The sequence below is a fragment of the Anser anser genome, assembly GCF_964211835.1.
Source record: "Anser anser genome assembly, chromosome: Z".
In the NCBI taxonomy this organism is placed as follows: Eukaryota; Metazoa; Chordata; class Aves; order Anseriformes; family Anatidae; genus Anser; species Anser anser.
Genome location: NC_139723.1, coordinates 46,693,984 through 46,720,267, shown reverse-complemented (window position 1 = coordinate 46,720,267; position 26,284 = coordinate 46,693,984). Strand labels below are relative to the sequence as shown.

Below are 26,284 nucleotides of genomic sequence, written 5' to 3'. Positions count from 1 at the left end.
GATCTGGGTAGGCTGGACCGATGGGCTGAGGTCAACTGCATGAAGTTCAACAAGGCCAAGTGCCGGGTCCTGCATCTGAGGCGTAACAACCCCAAGCAGCGCTACAGGCTGGGAGACGAGTGGTTGGAAAGCTGCCTGGCAGAGAAGGACCTGGGAGTAGTGGTTGATAGTGGGCTGAATATGAGCCAGCAGTGTGCTCAGGTGGCCAAGAAGGCCAACAGCATCCTGTCTTGTATAAGAAGCAGTGTGGCCAGCAGGTCTAAGGAGGTGATTGTCCCCCTATACTCATCTCTGGTGAGGCCGCACCTCGAGTACTGTGTTCAGTTTTGGGCCCCTCACTACAAGAAGGACATGGAGGTGCTGGAGAGAGTCCAGAGAAGGGCAACGAAGCTGGTGAGGGGTCTGGAGAACAAGTCTTACGAGGAGCGGCTGAGGGAGCTGGGGTTGTTTAGCCTCGAGAAGAGGAGGCTCAGGGGAGACCTCATCGCTCTCTATAGGTACCTTAAAGGAGGCTGTAGAGAGGTGGGGGTTGGTCTATTCTCCCATGTGCCTGGTGACAGGACGAGGGGGAATGGGCTAAAGTTGCGCCAGGGGAGGTTTAGATTGGATGTTAGGAAGAACTTCTTTACTGAAAGGGTTGTTAGGCATTGGAATGGGCTGCCCAGGGAGGTGGTTGAGTCACCATCCCTGGAGGTCTTTAAAAGACGTTTAGATGTAGCCCTTAGTGATATGGTTTAGTGTAGGACTTGTTAGTGTTAGGGCAGAGGTTGGACTAGATGATCTTGGAGGTCTCTTCCAACCTAGACGATTCTGTGATTCTGTGATTCTGTGAAGATTATTTTGGGGGATACTGAAAAGTTAAAGAACAAATCTAACATCAGGCCTAGTCACCATGGGTTCAGCAAGGCTAAGTCTTTTCTTAGTAATCAGATCTCCTGCCACGATAAGGTCACCTGCTTGGTGGGTGAACGGAAGGCCGCAGATGTAGTCTTTCTGGATTTCAGTAAGGCCTTTGACACTGTCCCTCATGGCATTCTACTGGACAAAGTGTCCAACTGTGAGATAAACAGGTTCACACTATGCTGGGTGATGAACTGGCTCCCTGTTCAACATTTTTATCAATGGTCTGGATGGAGGAGTGAAGTACATCGTCAGCCAGTTTGCTGATGATTCTGAACTGTGAGGTTCTGCTGACTGCCTGAAGGAGCAAGAGGCCTTATAGAGAGATCTAAGTAGATTAGAGCACTGGGCGATGAGCAACAGCATGAAGTTCAACAACGTGCTGGGAGGTGCACCTTGGATGGAGTGATGCCCGTCACAAGTACAGACTGGGAGACCAAGTGGCTGGAGAACAGCTCAGCAGAAAGGGATCTGGCGTGCTGGTGACAGCAGGCTCAATATGAGCCAGCATTTGGATAATGCCCTCAATAGTATGCCTGAAGTTTTGTTTAGCCCTGAAGTTATCAGGTAGTTGGACTAGATGATCCCTGAAGGTCCCTTCCAACTGAACTATTCTGTCTTATTGCTGATATCTCTCTGCAATCATCATCCCAGTGTGCATTAGCAGCTGAAAATACAACAAAAGCATGTTGGTGATCTCCAAAAGGGTACTGAAAAAAGGTCAGAGGCTTCTCCTTGTGGTCTAAACCGTGATAAGTCTGTGGGTGTGGGTAGTAGGTACCATGTCCAGTTCTACTTTCTGCATCTCAAGAAGCATATAGTGGTGTTAGATAAAGTTCAGAGAAGGACAACTATCATGAGGTGGAACAGGCTATCATGAGGTGGTCATGAAGTGAAACAACTCAATTGCAAGAACAAATTACAAGGACAAGGACTCCTGTTCAAAGATAAGCTTGAGGATGTGACTGAGATTTAGAAAATCATGAAGGTGGTTGCCCAAGTTTATGCAGAAATGTTATGGACTAAATATCACATTTGCAGAACTAAGGAGCATGTGATGAAACAACCTGGACATTTTGTTGGGAAAAAAAAATCTTAAACTGAAGGTATTGGACTTGTAGAACTTGTTGCCTAGAAGCCTGCAGAGGCAGATAACATGAACAGCTTCAACAGTGGCTTAGACAACATACTGGGAGACAGGTCAATAATGGACAGCAAAAGGGAAGGTGTGTTCTCTCCATACATGTTGGGGGAGTACAATGGAAGTGGACCACAGAAAAGAGTTGGGCTATTTGCCTATACAATATTTCCTTTAGTTGGAAACTAAATATTGAGGCTTAGATGGACCACTGGTCTGAACCAGATGAACATTTCTCATATTCTCAGTTTGAGGGGTGAGTATTTGAATTGATTCTTACCAATTTCTGAAAAAAAAAAGAAAAAAAAAGAAAAAAAAAAGAAAAGCCTTTTATAAGCAATAAAATATTTGATCTCTGACTGTTCTGAAATCTCAGATTAAGATTTTAGAAGTTCAGTTAGCCTGTCTGAAATGCAGTTAGGTTTTGCTTTATACATGCTTCATCGTTCTTTTTTTTTTTTTTTTTTTACTTCCATTTTTATCCATCCTTATCTGGTTCTGAAAACAGAGCTTAATTTAGAGAAAAAGTGAACCTAGTTCTAAACTATGTAGCCTTGCTGTGATTTGTTGGGCAAAACAAACAAACAAGCAAACAAAGGTATTTACAGCATTAATGTTGCTGACTTTTTAAATTTGCCTCAGGTATATTGAAATGTAGGGGTATCACAGTTCTTCTATTTGTGTGAATGAGATTCTAGTCCTTGTTGCTAAGCCTAAACCTTTTCATCTGCAACAACTTTTGCCTTGTTCTGTAAGCACTTTTAAAGAGAAGGAAACTCCACATTCTGCTATAAAAATGTATTTCTATGAGCTTCTTACATTATGATTAATTAAAATTAATCGTATTTTAAAAACACTGTATTTTTAGTAAAGGCAACCAAAGAATTCAGATAGCAAAGTCTTCAACTGAATTTATACAAATGCCAAATGTCATGAAGAAAAGAACATTTGCTAATATCTCTCAGTTATTGTTATGATCTATAAATTCATCACTTGCCTTCCTCAAAAAACTTCGTTACGCAGTGCAATCATTCTTAAAGTCTCAAAGACAGGTGCTAAAAATCATTCTTCCCATGGCATGCTTCTCCAATAAAATGAAAAGGGGCTTACACTTTGCAGACTTGATAAACATTATCTGAGTAATGTATCTAGAAGTGATACTATCCTTGTCATTACAGCATAGTCTTTAATTTCTTAAGTTTAGGTTAAGAGAATGCAAGTTCATTCTCTTATAGTTTGTACATCTTAGATGTAAAAGTGAAACTGTTTTTATACTGAGAAATAAAATTGGCTTTGTAAAACAAGGTTACATGTTTTGGGGGGGTTTTGGCATTACTAATTTTTCAGGCTTTCTTTCTTCCTCCTTTTGTATTTTTGTAACTTTCAGGAAGCTAACAGCTTTTATTTGCATTTTAGAAAACTCAGTGTCTGATTCAGTGCCTTGGATAGATGTTTACAAAGTTGAGTGAATTTCAGTGGTTTTGGTGCCTACGGCTTTCTTATTTTGGGAGACTTTCACATGTATAATGAACTAGCAAAGCAATTCTAACAGAAGACTAGTACAAAAGGTGTTTTAGAAAAGAACATTAATGATAAATAGCACTGACTTAAATGCTATACTGTTATGAAATAAAAAATAAATTATTTTTATGTTACAGAACATCTTAATTATACATTAATGAAATCAGCACAAATATTTATCTTTAATGTATAAGAATAATTTACCCTGAGAATTTACTTTATTGTGGAAACTGAAGAGCTTCCCCTAAAAGTATAGTTTATAGGAAAATTCTAGTTTAGGACAATTTTAATGCCTTTGAGGAAGAGCAGATTTTGATTTAGACACAGAAGACATGATCTTTCCCTATCACTGAATTTGACTGGACAAGGAAAAGTTTTCATGAAATGACTTCCAGTTCAGCAGAACTATTACAAAAAAGCTATTTGCAAAGAAAATGTTAAAAATCAATCAATCAATCAAACAAACAAACAAACAAACCACCACCACCGCCAAAAAACAAAACAAAACAAAACATAAATAGCCTAGTAAAACAACGTAACTTTTAGTAATGGAAATATGTGATGAAATACTGTTGACAAAATCAACCATAACCCAGATTTGAAAGTGGGTTGTGTCCCTCGAAGATACTTACCTATATACACAACTCTCTGAACTTGAGTTACATTCAAATATTGATGGTTATTTTGAATGTACCTAGAAAACTCCAAAAAATTACTAAAATGAAACATTAGTTATTTCTTGGGACATTATGAATTACCTATAGAAATATGTGGGTATTACCTCAATACAAAATAATAAAGAATATGTTTCTCACTGTTTTCATGAAGTTTCAGAAGACTAGGTAATATTTTCTGAAGAATTTATAAATGTCTATGTTTTTCAGTATGAACTTTTAATAAAAAGTCTTTCTTTGTGGGAAAATGTTGTAAAAATAAATGTATCAGCCTTCCATATTTTAATGAATTTTACTTCAGGTCAGAAAAAAACACATTTATCCAGTTCCCCATACAATAACTGATCTTTTCATGCTCTCTTTTTGAAAGGAACTTGTATGTAGAAATATAAATATATAGAAATATAAAATGATCTGTGGGTTACCCTGATAGAAAATCTCTCAGAATCCAAAGAGACTAGAAGAACTATGTAAGTATGCAAAAATTCTGAGTCTGAGCAAGTTTCATTTAATGTCACAGGGGGACTTGCTATTAACAGAAAATAAGAAGTCATTATATATTGAGTAAAATGTCAGAAGTGATTAAACTAGTAATGATGGAAAGCTGAACAGAAGAAATACATTTATTATTGTAATTATGTGCTAAATATTTGATGAATTAATCCAATTTCAATGACTTAATCCAATGGAATTTATCTCTTGCTCCATGTACAGTTAAATACAGCTCTCGTAATGAAAGCTGTGTAAGAATGATAACCTGCTCCATCCGGTGCTGCCAGCTGCCTCTGCCTGATCTTCTTCAGGCTGCAATGCATAGCTGTCCAGCAGGAGTGCCAAGTATGGTAGCACTGGTTTGTATGGTATCTGTGTGTCTTAGTTCTTGTCTATGCCCCTTGTGAGATGTACTGTATGGAAAATTCTGTGTTCCTCAAGCATTGGGATTCCCCTGCCATATCACCATAAGCATTAATACTACAAAGCTGGAACAAGGATAGACGTATTTGTCCTTTCAATCATTTAACTCTGTCTGTTGTAGTCCACACATTTCACTAGCAGATAGAAAGCATATCTGAAACCTACCCTAAAAAATAAAAATCAAAACTATTTCTCACCTTCCTTCAGCATTTATATACTCAAAATTACTATATATTTCAAAATTAGAATAGTAATAATACTGTTACTGTAACTTACTCTGGCAGTTCACGCTGTGCAGGTCTGTGTAGTGAATCAAAACACCATGACTAACTCTATATGATGAAGCCTAGAAAATGGTTCCCAAGCTAGGAGAAAATTTAAGGACAAGAGCTGTTAGCTAAAAGTGTGTTATTTTCTTAAACATTCATTATATCGATCATTTGACTTACTTAACTATGCATGTCAACAGAAGAAAATATTTTTCATATCTATATTCTTATATATATATACAAGATATACATGTGTATACATAGTATATAATATATATTATATATGTACAAACAGAGTAAATGATGTGGTTGTTTTTCTTTGTATTTTCTTTCTATATCCTCTGCTGTCATTATTTAGTCATCTGTCTCTGAAGCATTTAATTTTCTGGGTGATTTTCCATTGTGGCTTCATGTATATATGACTTTCAGAATTGATCTTGGGGAGTAATTATTTGCGTTCTAAGAGTATTACCCCCAGATGGTTGATTTTGTTCAACAGCAATTCTGAGAAACATTAAGTCCAAAAAAAAATAAAAATTGATGGGAGACTATGAAAGAGGAAAAAGGTTTTCTGTATGCATCTCACAGGGAGACAGAAAGAAACAGCAAAATTGTACTGCACGCTATTGAAACCTAGCTTTTTTTTGTAACAAAAAGGAAGCCAGTGGTAGATAAAAGGAAAAATACCCTATTTCTACCAAACAACTTCTGTTTTGCATTCAGTCTTCTCTACTTGGACTCAGACCTCCCAGTCTATTACGATGAAAGCCAATCCATGGAATATAAGACAGGCTGTTATTGCAGGGAGAAAAGAACTGAATTTATTTGACCTATATCCATTTCAAGATTTCTAAAACAAAGAATATTCACCCTTGAGGTCTCATCTTTTTTTTCTCCTTGGTCCGTATTTCATACTTCCCTCTTGCTCAGCTCTTCTTTTCTCCTTTCCCTTCAGGCTGTCCTAAGCGTTATCTCCTCACCACTGCTTCAGCCTTCAGTGTCAACTCCATGTTTCAAGACCTTTCGTGCACTTACTTATTATTAGGTGAGCTTGATTTACACCAAGTTTCAAACCTTTTTGGATCTCTCAGTGTGTCTTAATGTGAAGATTCCCAAACGGTGACACAATTTTTATAACTTGACATGCTTTTGGATTGCCCCAGGATAGATGTTGAGATTTTGTGGTTTTAAATATTTTGTGTGTGTTGAAGTGCCATGCCTTGTTATGGTATAATGCAAATAACAAATAATACAGTGCACTTGTCATTACGCCATCATCAAGTTCCAAGAAAAACATGATAAAGCTTTCTAATGATGGCACAATGAAATCATTATTTCTTCCTTGCTTTAAGCAAAAGATTTACAGGCTCTATGAATACATCTTTACTTGAGGAACATTGCCACCTAGCAACAGAGTTCCTGTCATGCTTCTGGATGACAGCTATAAAGAACTGCCCTAGCAGCAGCTCTTCAAACTTTTTCAAGTAGTTTGGGAAATTTTGCTTTTGTCATTTTGCCACTTTGAATTCAATGACAGCTGGTCTTCTGTAGAATATGGGAAAACTGCTAGCTGTTTAGTTTTCAAAGCAGACTTAAGAAGGCAAGATACAAAAGTTGAAAATAAATGTTAAATTGTTCCTTTAAGGCATACTTTATAATAAGGGATAATGTAGATAATCATCAATTAGGTTGTATACCTTCCAGACATCTTCGTAAAGCCAGGAGAAAATAGCTGCTGCTCACTCATTGATAGGGTTAACTGTAGAACTACTTTTTTTCCTCCCTGTCACCCCCTTCAAAAAAATAACACTGGATTTGGTGTGAAGCTGACAAATGCTTATAGTGTAAAATCAGATTGAAAAATAGAATTGGTATACATTAAAAACAAAACAAAGCAGAACAAAGAGCATATGGCTTAGAAAGACACAGAAAGAAAACAGACCAAGAATTAACAAATTCAGCAAAATTACGGCTGATGAAGAATTCATCATTTGCCACAGTGACAGAATTAGGTCTGTTTTGGAACTGTTATCTAGAGCTGAGACATCTGGTATCTCACCGAATCAATTCATATTTCTGGAGACCTAAAACAGTAATAGGAAATGTCTCTGACTAGAAAAGCAAGCAAGGGTTATAATCACAATTACAAAATGCAGGACTTTTCACAGAAAAATGGGAAATCTAGCCAAAGAAAAAACACAAAACACTACGGTAAAAATTCCAACTCTCATTTTTTAATGCTTTCATGAGACAAAATTAACTAAATAGCTTTCACAATGTTGTCAGAATACTGTCGGACGTGCTCTTCTGGCAATGAATAAAGGAAATACAGCCAAGTGGCTTACTCCAAGGCCTAAGTACAATAAAATACATGTTTTTACAAACATGGCATATGTATTACACACTGAAAATAAAATACTACTTCAACTGCACAGGTAGTTACAAAAAAGCAGGAAAAAAAAGGATTTGTCATTTCTGACTGAGTTGGGCTCCTATTTGCAGCAATTAATAAATTCAAGAAATGCAGTAAAACTATTTAAAAATATCATTATATTAGTATCTCATCAATCACTGCAAAAATTCAGCCCCTTTTCAAGTATCCTGAACAAGTATTCTCAATTACATCAAACTTAGATGCTCTAAGACATTTATTTTCTCTCTTCTATTTGTTCTTTCTAGATTGAATATATGAGACTAGCAAATAGCTGGAAGTTTGTGAACACAAAAGACTGTGGAATACTTTTGAATACTTTATTTTTGAATACTTTTGAATACTTTTCACTGGAAGATAACATGTCTTTGTTTTCATTTGCATAACCAGAAAGAACGTAGTGCATGCCCAGGTCGCATAATACTGTGGTTCAGGCTGAACTGGTCAAAGCTTGTCCACGTGTTTTTTTCCTGGACATCTAGAATAGTTCTTGAATGGCAATATATAATTAAATCTATTATTAACTTACCAACAATCCAAACCTTCATGCTATTTTCAAAGCATACAGTGGCAGTAGACAAGGATCACTTCACATTGGAGGCTATGAAAACCCAGAATCACAGAATCATCTAGGTTGGAAGAGACCTCCAAGAACATCTAGTCCAACCTCTGCCCTAACACTAACAAGTCCTCCGCTAAACCATATCACTAAGCCCTACACCTAAACTTCTTTTCAAGACCTCCAGGGATGGTGACTCAACCACTTCCCTGGGCAGCCTATTCCAATGCCTAACAACCCTTTCAGTAAAGAAGTTCTTCCTAACATCCAACCTAAACCTCCCCTGGCGCAACTTTAGCCCATTCCCCCTCGTCCTGTCACCGAGCACATGGGAGAATAGACCAACTCCCACCTCGCTACACCCTCCTTTAAGGTACCTGTAGAGTGTGATAAGGTCACCCCTGAGCCTCCTCTTCTCCAGGCTGACCCCCTGAAATGGGATGAAAGACTGGAATTTGGAATTGAGACAGCCAACTGTAGATTCATCATTACACATACTACAGCTGTCCAGTGCATAAAGCCCATACTTAGAGTCTCCGCAATGATTCACAAACACTGAACATTCTTGATGCTTCCTCAACACCCAGCCCTTTTGAGAGATCTGTATCATGTTTACCAAAATTTGATTAAAAAAAAAAAAAAAGAAGTAAAAAACTCTTAAGCTTTATAAGAATAAGTAGAATGAAAAACAAAAGCAATGATTCAAATGCTGTCAAAAATGGAAACGGACACAGCATTATTTTGTAAAGGAAACAAAGTTTGGTAAGAAGCAACGTGCAACAGATTCTCTGCAGTATTTTGTATTTCAATTTTGGAGATGTTTTATTTACTGGCAAGACAAATTCCATTTGAATTATAACTTAATTGTGACCTAAGCAACCTGCAGTTTAGAGTTCCAGTGCAACTCTTTCAAGACTATATCCAATAAAACATTTGGATAATAGTTTTGATATGACGGAAAATAACAGGAGCTATATTAACAATTTAATCACTCTTCATCTTGCTTTTTTTGACACTTATTCCTGGTGCACAAAACGAGACTGCATGCATACCAACGGCATACAGAAAAGCTTCTTGTTTCACTTACAAGGGAGTGACAGTGCTGCTGTGATTGTTTTTTTTTTGCTTGAACTTTACAGTTGATAGCATAATTGACATTGAAATTGACCACAAAATGTAAGGCTCCAGTAGGAAATATCTATAGACACCAGAAAAAAAAAAAAAAAATCCCTCCTGGAATCTTCAGAGATCCCTTTCTATTTTTCATGGCTTAAAATGCTAAAATGCATAGAATTCAATGTTACTATTGAAATATCACATCAAGTACTTTAGATTACTTTCCCAAAGAAAATGGGGAAATTCCTAAATACCCTACCCATCTACCCATGAATGATTTTAGATGATGAGCTAAAACCTCAACCCTTTGATATTATAGGGTAAGATGATTTGTAGCTGTCACCCTGCACAAAAGCAAACCCCAAACAGAGTGAAGACTGCCCAGAAAAGTAAGATGAATGAATTAAAAAAAAAAAAAAAGTGATTAACAACATATTAATCAAAGTAAGAAATTCAAATCTGTGTGGACTAGCAGTGAAGATGTATTATACCTCCCTAACTGATAAAAAAAAAAAAAAGGATTAAACAAAATAGCATAAACAGAAAATCTTTTAAAGTAAAATTTCTTGAGAAGTTTTACGTCTAATTTTCCTTGAGTTTTGTCCGTGACACCAAGAGGTATGACAAGCACCAGGAATATTTTGCGTTACGGTCAAGAATTGAAATCTGCTATTACCATTTGTATGATTATGGCCCTGCATACTGCTTGCCTTTTATGCTCAATTCACAAAATGACATGCTGAAACAACTTGTGCAGATGGTGACCTAAGAGTTTCTGAAATAATTCTTGTTCTGGCACACTTGATTACAGTACTTGGGCTGCTCTGGTTATATAACGACTGCGTTTAGTGTTGTTATTGTTCAGTATTAGGGTGGTCTGACACACATTTACAGCAATCATTTTCTTAAGCAGTTGGTGTCACTTTCCACGAATGACCTGCAAATTCTAGGACCTGCAATTTCATGGATTACATTTGAGCCACTTGGGTTTAAATGGTGCACTTTAAAACGCCCTCCACTGAATGGTAGCAAGAATCCTCCGGTCTCGATTGAAGTCAGATCTTCCTAAATTAAGCTAGGAAGCTAATGAGAAATGTAGCTGGGAAGTGCAATTCATTTGCTCTCTCTCAGACTGCTCAGACCAGCTCGCTGCAGCTACTGTTGCAAATTAAAACGCTTCGGTATTTATTCAGTTTATTATGTACCTAACGTGATTTGCAGGTAGTACAGCTACACAGCGTGTATGTATAAAGACACACTGAAAGACAACGCTTGTTTTCTTCTAACCATCTAAAATCCCTTTAGAAAACTGTTTTCTGTCACGATGTAAAACTTCCGTCCAAAACGCCTGCCGCATTCCTCTCGCCCAGCTTCCCCCCGCTCTAACCCGCCTCGTTCCCGTGACACAAGCACACCGCCCGTTCCCCCCTCACAGCAGCGGCGACGACGCCACCTGAGCGCCCCCCGCCGCCCCCTAGCGGCGTGGCCGGCCGTTGGGGCGGGGCGGGGCGGGGCGGGGCGGCCGCCGGGCGCGGCCATTTTGAACGCGTGAGAGAGGGAAGGGGGGGGGCCGCTTCCCGCGGGAGGGGGGAGCAGCCAATGGGGTGCGGGCTTGCTGCGCCGCGTGGCGGCGGGCGGGACGGCCGGCGGGGGACGGTTGGGCTGCCGGGGCAACGGTCCCGCGCGCATGAGCGGCGGCTGTAACGGCTGTAACGGCTGTAACGGCTGGCGGTGGGCTCGGCAGGAGGTGCGAGGTTAGCACCGAGGCCGGCGGCGGACTTCGGCCGCGGCTGACGGGCCCCCCGGGTTGTGTCGCGGTGGCGGCGGGGGAAGAAGCAGGGCTGTCTGCCGGGCGGTGGGAGGGGGGTGGGGGATCGACGAGGCCCGGCTCGGTCCCGTCAGGTGGAGGCGGGACGGGACGGGGCGGGGTGACCGTAAGGGGGACCAGGGAGCTGCCGTCGCCCTTCCCCCGGCAGCCGGCCCGTTGTCTCAGAGCCCCGCGGCTGACGGCGAGTAGCGCAGTCCGCAGCCCGTGCGTGCTTTGTTAGGGAAGCAGAACGCTTCTCTAGTTCCCTTGGTTGACGGCGATACGGCGTGGGTGAAAAATAAAGTGCTGTGTGATCCCAACCGTGACCAGAGCTGTTCATCTGTGTGCGTTTGGTGGATGTTGTCTGTACTTAACACAGTCGTCCAGCAGGCCAAATGTGTTGCAACCCTGCGGAGCAGCAGATGCTTGATAAAATGTGTAAGGAGACAGTAAACGGCTGCTTATGTTGCAGTTCAGGCTGCCGGGCACAGTTGTTTCAGTGGTCCTGTGTGGAATTTTTTTCCCCTGTGATTTTTATGACTGTTTTTTTGAATCCCTAGAAACTTTTGGGTTTCTAAAAAAAAAAAAATAATAATAATAATAAAACCCCGTGTAGAAGGGGACTTCTTAGTTTTGCTATGTGCAGTGCTTCTTTTTTTCTGTTTAAAAAAATAAAAAATAAAGCACAACACTTTAATCTGCCACCAGCTAGTATTATTCAATGTCTTCTTGTTTTGTATTGAAAGAATATGTTATTTTTCCCTGCATGCTTTCTCAAGGACAGTCAAGGCGTTCTAAAGCGTTGTCAAATCTGCTAACTTCGGTGCAGATGAGTCCTGGTTTACATAGTTGTGTCTCAGTTGCAAGTTCATGTGGTTCTGATAAGCTTTCCCCTCGTCCTTTCTATGGTCATTGCATACTAGGGCCAGGATCTGCTTTCTTTACTTCAGGTACAGGTCTGATGTTTGTGTTGGAATGAAATGAACCATGAGAAAGAATATTGGCTAAGCTCTGGAAACGAAAGGCTAGTATGTTGTGTATCACCTAAAGTCAGGGGGTTTATAGCGGATGGTCACTTTCTGAAGCTGAAGTATTGGGTTATAACTTATTTCGGTTTCTGTGACCACAATGTGCTTACATAATGCTGGTTAATCAGATAGCTTAAACAAATGAGCAAGTCACAAGTAGCTCTGCTTGGAATATAGTCTTTCGTATCCGTTGATTTTCAGCTGGGGTTTCCAAGGCTTCCAGGAATCTGCAGACCCTTACACTACAAAACTGTTAAAAGGAAAATGAGAACTTTACAGCAGTTAGTAATTGAACCTTTTATATTTTGCAGATACCCGTTTATTTGGAAGAGTAAAATGTAATTTTTTCCTGTATTCAGCAGTGTTTACACAGGTAGTTAGCATTGTAAGACATCATTGTTTCAGCTGCCACGGTGAAGACATGTATATGCAGTGTGGGTGAATGTACTCTTGTTTTGGGCATGCATGTTGGATTGAGACTGTGTTGCTAAATCAATTTTACATTGGAAAAAAATGAAATCTTTTTTTCTTCTTTTACAGAAACATTTATCAGATAGAAGAAATGATTGACTCAGTGAAAATAAGAAGACAATGCATGCTGGATTTCTACTCACATTATGAACATCTTTGTGCTCTTCAAAGCTCCGTGCCTCTGAAAGCTGTGAAAGCTAACCTGACTCAGGGTACTCTTGATCTAATTGTAGATCGCATCAAAGCTGCAGACTGGGCACCACTTCTGAATGCTATTAGGCATGATAAGACTCTGACTTCTATCGGAATAAGAAGTTTTCATCAACAAGGTCTTGGAGAATCAGGTTTGTGCTGATGGCTGTCAAGGATAAATGCGTTGATGTGTATGTGGTAAAATACATTGCACAAAACTTGTGTGATTGAATGCATGGGCTAAGACTTGTACTCTAAGGAGTTACTTCTATTTAAGAAGAGCAGCAAGAAATTGTAGTGTGATTATGATTCCTTTTAAGTCTATAGGAACTGGATGCTACTGCTGTATAATTTTTGTTGTTTACTAGGTGGTGAAAGATACAAAACTTACTTCAGAAGGAGAATTCCAGCAATTCGATCAAAAGACTTGACTGGCCAACTATGCAAAGCTGTTAAAGGCTGTCTCAGTATCTCTGATGTACTCAAAAATCTGGAACTGCATGGTTTGCTACTGAGGGAGAGAGATCTAATGCTTTTAACAAAGGTGAGAATATGTTAGTATACAAATAAGTAGCAACTACTTTTATACATAGCTGTCACACATAAGGATGTGCATGTTTTAACACATCTTTGTGTTATCCACAGCATGAGACAATTAGTATAACCTAGTCTTGCTGAGCCTTTCAAAACTCGTGTAACTTTCCTCTGCCCTGATTCATCAAGGCTTACGAGAAAGTTATTAACATCACTGCAGTGTATGTGGGGGCATATAACTTATATATGTGACTCAAACTACAGTGAATGTGCATGACAGAAGAAAAGCTGTGGGACACCAAGAAGATAAAAGCAGGTCTCTAAGGTGTGTTACTAGAACACTTCTTCTAGTTTGCTTGTGAGTGGCTTCTAGGAAAGGAGGTGCTGCTTGTTGCCAGTAGGCTAGGCTCCTCCTGTGTTGTTTTTTTTATATATTTAAAAAAAAAAAAAGGCTTAAAATGAGGTTTACAGTGAGCTTTGACCTTCCTCCCAGCTTCCGAAAGTTTCTTGTAGGGAACGCAATGTGTTCTGAGCAAGTCTGACTTGGACTTTTCTCTTTTTGTAATGTTGCTTTTGAGCTAGTTAAAAACATTGCTTTTATTCTGAAGGGCTTGACCACTTCATCATCTCTGGAGAGCGTTTCTTTAGCCCACTGTCCAATTGGAGATGGAGGATTAGAAAGTAAGTTCAGAATCAAAAACATTTCAATACTTCTCTCTCTTGTAGTGCTTTAAATATGTACATTTTTTCACTATTTCCATTCCTGTTTTAAATCTGTTTATAGTTATTAAAATAATATTTTCTTTATTCTACATGATTTTACATTATTTAGACTTGAATTTGTTTACTTGATTCTAGTAAATAAATATGCTACTGAACAGTGATGCTTATAGTTTTATTTAAAACAGTCACAATATTTAAGTTGGAGGCTAACTTTCTTGATTTTTTTCATGTTTACACAAGTAAACTGAAATAAAATGTTCTGGTTTGTTCAAAGAATCTTTGCTAAGCACTTGCACTAAAATGTATAATTTTACAACACATTAAATGCGTTTAAAATCTCCTTTACTTCAATACCAGTGTTTTGTCATGGTGTTTGCCACGTTATTGATTCCGCTTCTTAATATGGTAGTGAACGAGTGCATTTGTTTTGATAACCTAGTTGTGGTGTGTGTAGATAACACGCATGGTCTTGTTTTCTTCAGCAATCTGCCAGAGTGTGAAGAATTCAGCTACTATCAGATACGTAAACTTCACAGGATGTAGCCTCACCTGGCGAGGAGCGGAGCATACGGCAAATGTATTAAAGGTAATTTCATCATCTTTCTTGAACTAAATGTTCACAATAACTTTAACTAAGAATAATAACTATGTTCAGCTAGTAACAAATCTAACAGTATCTAATTTTTTAGTTTTTCAATACTAAAAGCAGTGCTATTCCATATATTGTCCTGAGCTCAAAGAACTGTTTCTGACTTCAAATTTCTGCAGGAGAAGGATAATCTCTAGCATAGCTACTGTAATGCTTTAAAAAAAAAAAAGTCCTGAAAATTGTATTTCATTGTGGGAAAGCTGTTGTCACATGAATGTTTAATGATAAGTCAGTTTTATTGTAATCAGTTTCATAAGCCCTGAAGTGAACATCTATTAAGACCAAATTATTTGATACTGAGCAGATGTAAATATCTTAGTATACCTGCATATACAATAGTAAAGGAAAACATTCTGATTACCAGTGAGAAAAATACAGGCTATTCTGTGTAACCCATGTTACGCAGCTCAAAGTGGGCAGTATTTATACTCTGGAAATAAGTTCTATTGTATCCCTTTTCAATTGTTTCCCCATATATTAAAATGTAATGGGATTGGATAATGAATAATTGAGTTGTAATTTAAATAGTAGTGAATGTTCAGATCTGCTTTTTGTTGTTATTATATTGTTTCCTGACTCAGTGAACATAAAATTAATTAACCTGTTATTGAACATTTAATTTTTTTCTTTAACTTTCAACCTCTAACACATCAAAGCACTTTGTGAGCAGCATATGTGAAGTTTAGTGTGTGAACAGAGTCCTTCCAAAGTTTGTGAAATGATATGCCAAAACCAGTTTACGGTATGAGATATAAATATGTTTTTTCTTAATAAGTGTCATTTAAAGAAATAACCATTCAGGATGTCTTCAAATGAAGATTAGGGTTGTAAATGACATCTGTTTTAAGGATTGCTTCTTTAATAATTTTCACAAATGTTTCAGAATGTCTAAAGCACTCTTAAGCACTGGGTAGAAATAATGAAATCGAGTTTACAGTTTAGAAGCTTCTAATTAACTGATTAAGCTTGTGACTAGTACCATATTCTAATTAATGTTAACATTGGTTTGCATGAAAGCATGCAGTTTCCTACTGTGTATATCTTGTTCAAGGTGCATTGTAAGTCGTGTAAAAAAGGTGTTAAGATGTTTAGAGTTCTTTAACCTTATTTAGTAACATGCATTGAAAACTAGATGATGAGAACAAACATAACTTAACTGTAATGTTTAAGAATGACTTGTATTTCTTGAACTGAGAACTGGTATAAATGTGTTTCTTGCATTAGCACACAAGCCGTTAAACGTCACTTTTATGATCTTGTCATTGATTGTGGCTTTGTCTTTGCACTTGGTAACACCACCTGTGTTTGCAAAGCACCAGGCAATGAAAAGACATGGTGAAGCTTGGGCTGAAAGCCTGCGTTATAGGAGACCTGACCTCGACTATATGACAGGCTTGAGGCGCATTACTTTGAACTGCAACATGCTTGTTGGAGATAGAGGAGCAAGTGCATTTGCAGACTGTCTAGGAGAGGACCTGTGGCTAAAAGGTACGGTGAAATATCGACTCTTTGGATAGAGTAGAGGCAGACAGAAGACTGAAAGTTGACAGTTAATAGCAAATGTAGCCAGTAGTGTAATTTCCTATTTACCTAGGAAAGAATTCCTTTTGAAAGAGATTCTTTCTTTTCCTCTTTTTGGATAGTTAATGCCCAAATACTTTTGGGTCATCTGGAAGTGTCCTCTAGTATATCGGAGAAGTAATTTGTTCTACAGTACATATGTATGAAATTACTAATAATGATCACAGAATCATTAGGATTGGAAAAGACCTTCAAAATCATCTGGTTTAACCATCCCCTTACCACCAATGTCACCCACTAAACCATGTCCCTAACTGCCAGGTCCAACCTTTCCTTAAACACCCCCAGGGACGGTGACACTGCCACCTTCCTGGGCAACCCAATGCCTAACCACCCTGTCTGAGAAGAAATGTCTCCTGATTTTCAACCTGAACAATCCCTGGCTCAACTTGAGGTCATTCCCCCTAGTACTATTGCTGCTTAATCTGCGAGAAGAAGCCGACCCCCAGCTCCTCACAGCTTCTTTCAGGTAGTTGTAGAGAGCAATAAGGTCTCCCCTGAGCCTTTTCTCCAGACTAAATAACCCTAGTTCTCTCAGCCACTACTCATAGGACTTGTGTTCCAGGCCCTTCACCAGCTTTGTAGCCCTTCTCTTAAATATATTGAAGCATGGGAATAGTTTTATACTGTGAGCTAGGTGTACAAATAACATTCATGTGGGTCTTAAGAGGATTGGGTTAGAGAATACTTAAGCAATTTGAACACACAGAACTCTGTTGGCCCTCATGGGATGCACCCACAAGTGCTGAGTGAGATGTTTGATACCAGTGTGAGTCCACTTTCAGTGTTTGATTGATCATGGTGATTGGGAGAGGTGCCTGAAGACTGAAAGAAAGCAAATGTAATTTAGATCTTCTTCAGGAAGGGCAGGAGGAAGGACCTAGAGAGGTATACTCCAGTGGGCCTTGCTTTGATCCCTGAGAAGGCAGGGAAGTGTTGTCATCCAGAGGGACCTCAGTGGACTAGAGAAATGCAGTTCAGTAAAGAGAAGTTCTAAGTCTTTCACCTGGGAATGAATAATCCCATGCACCAGTACATGCTGGGGTCTGACTTGTTGGAAGGCAGCTTGACAGAAAACAACCCAGGGGTCCTTTTGTAAACAGAGCTGTCTGTGAGCCAGCTCTGTGCCTTGGTGGCCAAGAAGGCTATCTATCCTGTATTAGGAGTGTTGCCAGCAGTTTGAGGAGAGTGATCCATCCCCACTTCTCAGCACTGCTGAGGCTGCCAGACCTGGGTTACTGGGCTTTCCTGTACAGGAGAGAGGTGAAGCTGCTGGAGGGAGGGAGTCCCACAAAGGGCCACTGAGATGGTAAAGGGACAAGGATAAGGAAAGTCTCCAAGCTGAACAGTCTCAGCTCTCTCAGCCTAAGGGCAGGTCTCCTCAAGGTGTATGGGTATCAGAGCAGGGGCAGTGAAGAAGACAGAGACAGGTTCTTTGCAGTAGTGTCCAGTGACAGGACAGGAGGCAGTGGACACAAACTGAAGCACAGGAGATGCCATCAGAAACATAAGGAGAAACATTTTACTGTGAGGGTGGCAGAAGACTGGTACAGGTTACCCAGGAAGGTTGTGGAGTCTTCCTTCTTGGAGATCTTCAAAAACCATCTGGGTGAAATGGTCCTGGGCAGCCTGCTCAAGGTGGTCCTGATTGAGCAGGGGGGTTGGTCAGGGTGACCACCAGACATCCGTCCAATCTCAACTGTTCTGTTATATTCTGTATGCATAACAAGAAATAAATTTTAAAGCCTTAATAGTACTATTTCATAGTGACCAAGTAACTTACTGATCTTGCAGAAGCAGTGATCTGACTCAGACTAGACTTAAGTTGATTGCTTTTACATACTATGGTACCTTGAACAGCTGAATTAATCAGTATCTAGACCTATTACCTCTGCTAGGAATTCTAAATCACAGTGACTTAACTGTCATTTTGTATTCCTTCCTTTGCAATTGTTTAGCAGTTATGTGTTAATGTTAATGTGTGCTACTGACCTAAACTTCTAGTTTTCACCTCCAAAATTAATAATTCTTGTTTGAACATTTGGTTGTTGGAGTAACATTCTTTATCCATGTTCTGTGAAATGGAGGTTCTCAGCAAGTGTGGATTAAATTGTAGATATTTCTACAAGTTACGCCATTGAATAATTTATTTATTTTACCTCCCCAAATATTTTAGCACTTGATTTGCAGCAATGTGGAATATCCAATGAAGGAGCAAGGTCATTACTAGATGCTCTTCAAACTAATACAACATTAGTGGTACTTGACATAAGAAAAAATCCATTAATTGGTATGTATCTGTATATCTGTAGTATCTATATGTGCTTTTGTCCTGTTTTTTTTTTTTTTTCTTTTTGAGTAGTTCTGGTGGGGGAAAGTACACTGCTTTCAAGGAAAAAGCCTGCAACAGTATTTTGCTAAGCATTTAAAAATGGGTGAAGGGAGGAGGGTAGACACTGCTTATTCAATGATCTGTTTGCATAAATACTGGTCTCATCTAGGAAATTCTTAATGAGACATCTTAATTCATTCTAGATCACGTTCTGATGAAAAACATTATTGAAAGAGTTCTTATGAATGGAAATAATGCTAATTCAGAGGTATGTGCTAGGCATTCTAGAGTGACTGACTTGTGCTTTGTTTTTTTAAGCTGGCATTGCATTTATTTTTACAAAGATAACTTAGTTCGGAATTAACCTAATGCAGCTATTCCAATTATAGACAGAAAGGTGACTCTATTTAAAAAAGAAACAAAAAATAGGAGAAGAAAAGCTTAAAACACTAGCAGCAACATTAACTATATTATATTGGACTTTTTATGATTTCTTTAAGGTAATTTAAGATAAAAACAGGATATTCATTTTATTGGAAGAATAATGGCAATTTGTGTATACTTAGGCATTACTGTAGAACAAGTAAATAAGAATTCTGAACTGCTAAGTTTTGTAGAATGTTTTCTTAACACATGAAAATTAATTAAATAAAGGAACTCATAATTTAAAATTTAAAACATTATTTTGGAACTTTTGTCAATAATTTACATAGTTAATTTTTAAGCTACTCAGGACTATGCAATATAAATCATCTAAGAAACTATAGTTTAAAGTACATTGTCATTTGCCATCTTTATCTAATGACTGTACAGTGTTCACTGTAACTTGTATAAAATATCTGCACCATTTATGATCAGATATACTGTTTAAATACTGAGTCTTTTATTTATAACAGGGAAATCTGATTCAGTTCCCAAAAGAGCTATCAAGCAAATGAGTGTACATTTATTCTTGTTTTCCCAGTTCTTGTTCTGGAATTTATTGCTCTTTTGGCTTTGAAAATATTTGGAAGTCAGAGTTGTGGTTTTGCAGGGAGAATCTAATAAATTGTGAAGTCTGTGTCGCATTCCTTGGATTAATACAGTTCTCCATTTCAATATCTTAAAGACTCTTTTGGAGAAACCAAGGTTAGCTGTGAAAAAGTACTCTTTATCATTGGCTGGTGCAATCAACACATGCCAGATGTTGCAGGTATTACATGAAAATAGCATCTGCCTGTACAGAATACAGCTCAAGATAAATGGAAAACTGAACTGTGAAAAGAAGCAACTCTATGGGGAATCTCCCATATACCATGAGACCACCCAACTCAAGACATTTGTTCTATATTTACCAAGGTAGTGCAGTATCTTAAGTCTTACTGGCCATGCTGACAGTCTTGTATACCAGATTAATAATGTAAATGAAAAATCACTGATCATCAGCTTGCTAAGTAACAGCCTCTTCCACAAATAGGAACACAACTGCCTAGATCTGTTATTTCATAAACTGTGTGGGTAGTCCGTTGTAAACAGCATTTGCTGTGTATATCATGTGAACAGTGCAGGCACTCACAGTGGGATAGTCCACCTGTTTAGCCAGATAAATGCAAACATTTGATGTTAAGGTTAATAATCTTTTGAAACTGAAACATTTACTACCCTAACCTCAGGATTTACCGTTGATCTTAAGCTTAGTTACATAAGCAGCCTGAGTATTATGAATAGAAAAACAGTTGAGTTTCTTGACGGTAGTGTCTTGATGCGCTCTATATTGAAAGTCAGCAGTGTGTGGGTGCTTTGTTATGTTTCGTGTAGGTTTTGGTGTTTTTTTTTTAGGGATCAAAACGAGTAAATTTATAAATTGTCAGGAGTATCAAAGATGACAAACGGTCATAAAGCTGTGCTGCAGAAAACTAGAAGGACTATTCCTTTATTCGGCCAAAATCAGCTGTACAATTAAAAGAAACTTGCAAGTAGAAATGATCTAAGGGTGTATTTGTTTGAGTCCTAGTGACCTCTTCTAAATTTTGTATGTAACTAATACTCCAGTTCTTTCTATTTTCAACAAGTTTTAGCTTAACTCAAACTTCAGTTCCTTTTCTGCTTATTCCCCTGTATTTTTATGAAGGATCCATCACAGATTAAGTTTACAAATGTAAAGAAGCAATTTTTATTTTTTGCTTCTTGTAGCTTAAGCTTGGCAAGCAAAACAGACAGTTAGTACACAGTTGGCAAAATGTAGACACTACCTCCAGCCTGGGAGGTTTTAAGAGGATATGCTGGTCCTTTTTCCATAGTGGGGAAAACATGCATATCTGTCTTGGAAATATTTAACCTAGGAGGGGTTCTTTTTCTTTATTTTTATCCATGATAGTTGCTAAAAATCTGGATTTCATACTGATAGGAAATAAAGACTCAGTTGTACTAAGTTTAGCCTTTGGGTAGGGACTTCTGAGACAAGGTCCGAGATACAGTTTTCTGTCTGAAACTAATCCATTGCTTATTCTTGCATAAAGTTACCTAACTCATACCATATCTCTTCCACAGAGCCAGCTAAAGACTTGGATGGATGACCATCCCTAGTACTTCTTCCAGTTTCATCTTCTTCTAGTTTCAGCTTTTTAACCTGACAGAGGCTAACTGTTACAAGTCTCATGATTAAAACTCAGTAAAATGTGGAACTAGTATTTATCGGAGGAGTGGCAGAGCTACATTCTGCATGATCTTATCATGGCACCTGCTGTGTGAACTCCATATTTTCTGCCTGAACTGCTTGTTGAGTCAGGGGAAAAAAAATAGTGTGTTGCATCATAAAGAGGAGTTGGGTGGGCTTTTGATTAACTTTATAATAGTAAGCCATAATAACAAAAGATCACGTCTTGGCTGCCACTAATAGCCTCTAATGTACCGTTACACTTGCTTACTGGATACCTGTCTCAGCAGCCCTTCCATCCTGTTCTGCATAAGTCATTTCTCTGTTTTTTAATAGCATTTATGTACTTGTCCTTTGGGTTGGGTTTTCATGTTTGCAAGAAGGATTGCTCACTGCTAATCGGTGCCTCTAAACATAAGAAATTTTCCAGTAAGTTTAATGGACACTTAAAATAGAGAAAGGTTGTATTATCTTAGCAGCACTGTGTAACTCTTGGATGGTGGATTGTAATTGCAGGTATGATTGGGTGTACTAGGTGGTGAAAGTTTGTGTAATTTCTGGGAGAGACTGAGTAATTTAGAAGAAAAATCCACTGGAGATTTCTACAAGTTGCTTTCATAGTCCCAACTTAAGGACTTAGTCATTTTTCAACTGTCTTAATACCTTTGCTGTCTTCATACTTAGTTATTATACAACAGCAGCAGGTATCTAACCTGATAACATGTCTCTTGAGTAGGTGAACTTCACGTTTGACCTAGTAATAGCTGGTTTATGTGTACTAAAACAAAGCTAAGCTATTCTTCGTGTTAAAAGTTTACAGTTAGTTTTAGTCTATTTTGTAGTTGAAAATGAGCAGTTCATTCTGCTAGAATTTGTTAGTTGCAGCACAGTAATTGCAGATTAATCTTCCCTGTGCATTAGGAGGGATTAATTTTGGTTTCCTGTTCCTAGTACTATGATGGTGGGGCTTAGGGCTGTCTGAAATAAGCATTAGTATTAACTACATTTCCTTCGATGGCTGCTTCAGCAGTGGACTTTGTGCTAACTATAACTTGATGCACAGTGAAAATTATGTGACCGTGTAACTTGGGAATAATAAGACTTTAATTGGCAGAAGTAGAACCTTTTATGAGTAGATCTGTTGCCGTAAAGAAGTCTGAATTACAGCAATTGCCTTTGATTATCAGCATCTTAATTCTATTTGAGATGCTCTTAACTTTGTATGGATGTCTTTTCATTAGAGGCAGTGAAAATTGAACTTATTTTTTTAAAAAATACTAACTCTACTGGTAATATAAAATCATGTTAGTTAAGCTTTTATTACTCTGGAGAAGTTTGGCGGGAACCAGTCATTCCTAGCAAGCCAGCTTTCTGTAGAGAATGAAAGCCAGAGCCAGAGTTTCCTTTTTATAGGGTTGATGCCATTTTTTTACTATAAAAGGAGAAGTGTTTTGTGCAGGAGAAACGAAAATATTGGATGGGATGTTACAGTGGTATTCTGGGAACACTTACTGATAATGCAGCATTCAGACTTGCATTGAATCTGTGTTTAAGTTGGGAGCTTGTGGGATTTTCGTTTTTCTCTAGTTTTACAGTTCACTATTAAGTTGTAACTAGCAGTGGCAGTCTTGTATCTGACAAAAAAAAATTAAACGTGATCTTAAATAAGCACTTCTTTAAATAATAGCTACTAAACTAACTTTTCTTTCTTTATATTAAAAACATAAATTCAGTATAAATGGCTGACTTCACCATCTTCCAAGGATGCTTTGAAAGCTAGACCAAAGAAAAGAACTATTGTCCTAGGAAGTGGTCGAAAAGGAAAAGCTACTATTCGTATTGGTAATATTGTCTTTGTTTTTTCCTGCAGTAGTGAATTTTGTTTACAAAATGGCATGTTACTGTTTAAGAATGTTAATTATGAAATGTTTAGTGTGTCTAAACATCAGTGTTTTGCAGAATACCTTTGTTCAAAGAAAATTTAATATTAATAACCGCTGATGGTAGCACAGACGTTTCTATAGCGAACTTTCTGTTGCTTTTAGGGCTGCCGTATATGTGGTTGGGAAAAGTGTAGGATATACTAAGTTCACTGTTTTGAAGCATTGCATGTATTCTGAGTGCATCCTCTCCACAATTCTTCAGTTCTAGGACGCTTGTTGATAGGGAGTTGCCTAGTTTTTCTGATGCTGTAGCCTTTCTGTAGCAGCCTGTGCCAAAACAAACAATAATTGATTATTTTTTTAACTGATGTACAAAATGTTCTTTTTTAAAACTTCATGCAAACATATTATTAATAATATGCTTAAAATAACATAGGTATTTTGAATATTTAAGTACTGATAGCTGCATGTTGTGGTTTAACCTGGCAGGCAGCTGAACACCACACAACCATTCACTCGCTACCCCCCACAGCAGGATGAGGGAGAGAATCTGAAAAAAGGTAGAACTTGTGGGTAGAGATAAAGACAATTGAATAGGATAAAAAAGGAAGGGGAAATAATGATGATTAAAAAAACAAGTGATGTACAATGAAGTTTTTTTCCCATCTACTGACTGATGCCTAGCCAGACCTCAGGTAGCACCCATCCCTGCCTCCCAGCCAACTCCCTCCAGTGTTACTGTTCAGCATAACACCGTATTATGGCATGGGACATCCCTTTGGCCAATCTGGGTCAGCTTCTTATTCACCCCCAGCCTCCTTGCTGGCAGGGCAGCACGAGGAGCTGAAAAGTCCTTAACTTAGTGTAAGCACTGCTCAGCAACACCTAAAACATCGGTGTGTTATCAGCATTATTTTCACCTCAATCCAAAGTACAGCATCATACCAGCCACTAGGAAGAAAACTAACACAATCCCAGTTGAAACCAGGACACTGCAATACACTATTTCTCAACAAAATTACTGAAAATTTCACCGTAATACATCTGGCTTGTCTTTTCATCTTTGCTATTGTTATCTGGAAGCATAGAGGTAAGCATAAATCAAAATCTGTTTGTATATATAAATCCTGGTGCTCAGGGTGATGGAAGAAAATGCCTTACTTAAATACAGTTTTAAAAAATCTATCCCATTTACTTATTGAGAATAAAGTGACATTTGGAATTCTGTTACCCCAGTTCTACATTTCTGTGCCTTTACAAAATCAGTTGTTCTGTTGATTGTGCTCAAGAAGTAACTTGAGTTTCCTCTTCTTTAACTATATAAAATACGTAGTGAACAGTTTCCTGGGTCTTAATTCTGTTGATACATAACCTGAGGTAGAATCTAGACATTTATTCTGAATCTACTTTGAGTTATAGCATATGATTTAAACAACAACAACAACAACAAAACGCTGGATTAGTGAATACAACTTTGTTAATCACTCTTCTTAAGTGATGATGCTGGTGGTCTGTGGAAGTGATCAACCGGAATACCGGCTTTAAATGCATCTTGCAAACTACAAAAACAATCTTTTTCACACTAAAACCACTAGAGGGCAATTTGAAGTGCATATGTAGCCTTATTCATTTATATTTATTATGAACTGTCTAAGCTCCCACTTCCAACAACTGAATTGGATATCTGAAATTACCAGTATTAATAAATTTTAGCTATGAAACTTTGCTTCTATTTCTTAATAACAGTGTGCATTACTTTTGCCAACCTGACATAACTGTTAAACATGCCAGGAGATTAGTTGGCCAACCTTCTTTTTGACAAGCAAAACAGAAATCAGTTTTTGAGAAGGTCAGCAAAATAAGATTGAAATGTAGATTTCCTGCAGTCCCTTTTATTACGTTGGAAAATTCACTTATAAAGTCAACTGCAACTGTATGTATGAATATCTAGGTACAATGAATTCTCTTTTCTCCTATTCTTGCTGTTCAATGCAGGATTAACATCTAAAAAGTCTGTAAGTCCTGGGAAAAAGACTACATCTGTAAAAGATTGTTATTCACCAAAACCACTACCACCGGGCACAAAAGGCTTCCTCCCTTGGCGCACTGCAGAACGTGCAAAGAGATGCAGGTGAGGTTTTCACAGTAAAAGGGAAAAATATTGAAGCATAAAAACTGTGTAATGAAGGAGCAGTGTTATTTTTTCTAAATACATGTTTGAAGTTGGACACAAAAGTTCATATTGTATCCATACTTAAAACTTCATATTGTATCCATACTTTTTTCTCCTTATATAATTCTTGGAGGGTGTTACAAATTCTGTTCCAGTAAGTTTTTAAAATGCACACAAAGGCATAATTTGATGGCTATGGGAATATCCAGTTGTACCAAAACAAAACAAATCTTGTTCGTTTACTCTCTTGTTACTGATGATTTATCATACTTCTTCATAGCTGAAGATATAATTTAGTTTTCCAAGCTTGTAGTATTGTTGATCTGGCTTCCAACTCAAGATGTCTAGGAATTCTAGATGTCTAGCAACTGGCTGATGGGCAGGGCTCAAAGGGTTGTGGTAAATGGGGCCACATCTGGCTGGTGGATGGTCACTAGTGGGGTCCCTCAAGGCTTCACTTTAGGGCCAGTCCTCTTCAATGTTTTTATAAATGATTTGGATGTAGGACTAGAAGGTGTTTTGAGCAAATTTGCCAATGACACCAAACTTGGAGGAGTTGTGGACTCTGAGGGTGGAAAGGCCTTGCAGAGAGATCTGGACAGATTGGAGAGGTGGGCGAACACCAACCACATGAGGTTTAACAAAAGCAAGTGCCGGGTCCTGCACCTGGGACGGGGCAACCCTGGCTATACGTACAGACTGGGTGACGAGATGCTGGAGAGCAGCCCCGCAGAGAGGGATCTGGGGGTTGTG

General features: G+C 38.3%; 1 protein-coding gene across 8 annotated transcripts in view; it reads left to right on the top strand.

The window, feature by feature from the left end:
* The window catches only part of CEP78 (centrosomal protein 78), a 58,954-nt gene that overhangs the window by 20,889 nt on the left and 11,781 nt on the right, over positions 1–26,284 (top strand). The window contains exons 1-12 of one of the 8 annotated variants that reach the window (XM_083816922.1): positions 11,150–11,277; positions 12,670–12,731; positions 12,899–13,173; positions 13,390–13,565; positions 14,164–14,236; positions 14,761–14,864; positions 16,241–16,415; positions 18,685–18,798; positions 19,044–19,108; positions 19,949–20,032; positions 23,209–23,317; positions 25,354–25,489. In XM_083816922.1, coding sequence (XP_083673048.1) covers positions 12,921–13,173; positions 13,390–13,565; positions 14,164–14,236; positions 14,761–14,864; positions 16,241–16,415; positions 18,685–18,798; positions 19,044–19,108; positions 19,949–20,032; positions 23,209–23,317; positions 25,354–25,489 — 1,289 coding nt within the window. In that variant the 5' untranslated portion in view covers positions 11,150–11,277; positions 12,670–12,731; positions 12,899–12,920. Of the gene's footprint in view, positions 1–11,116; positions 11,278–11,485; positions 11,769–12,669; positions 12,732–12,898; positions 13,174–13,389; positions 13,566–14,163; positions 14,237–14,760; positions 14,865–16,240; positions 16,416–18,684; positions 18,799–19,043; positions 19,109–19,948; positions 20,033–23,208; positions 23,318–25,353; positions 25,490–26,284 lie in introns of those variants that run through there. The other 7 variants (XM_083816921.1, XM_083816920.1, XM_083816924.1 and 4 more) reach the window with 7 other exon arrangements.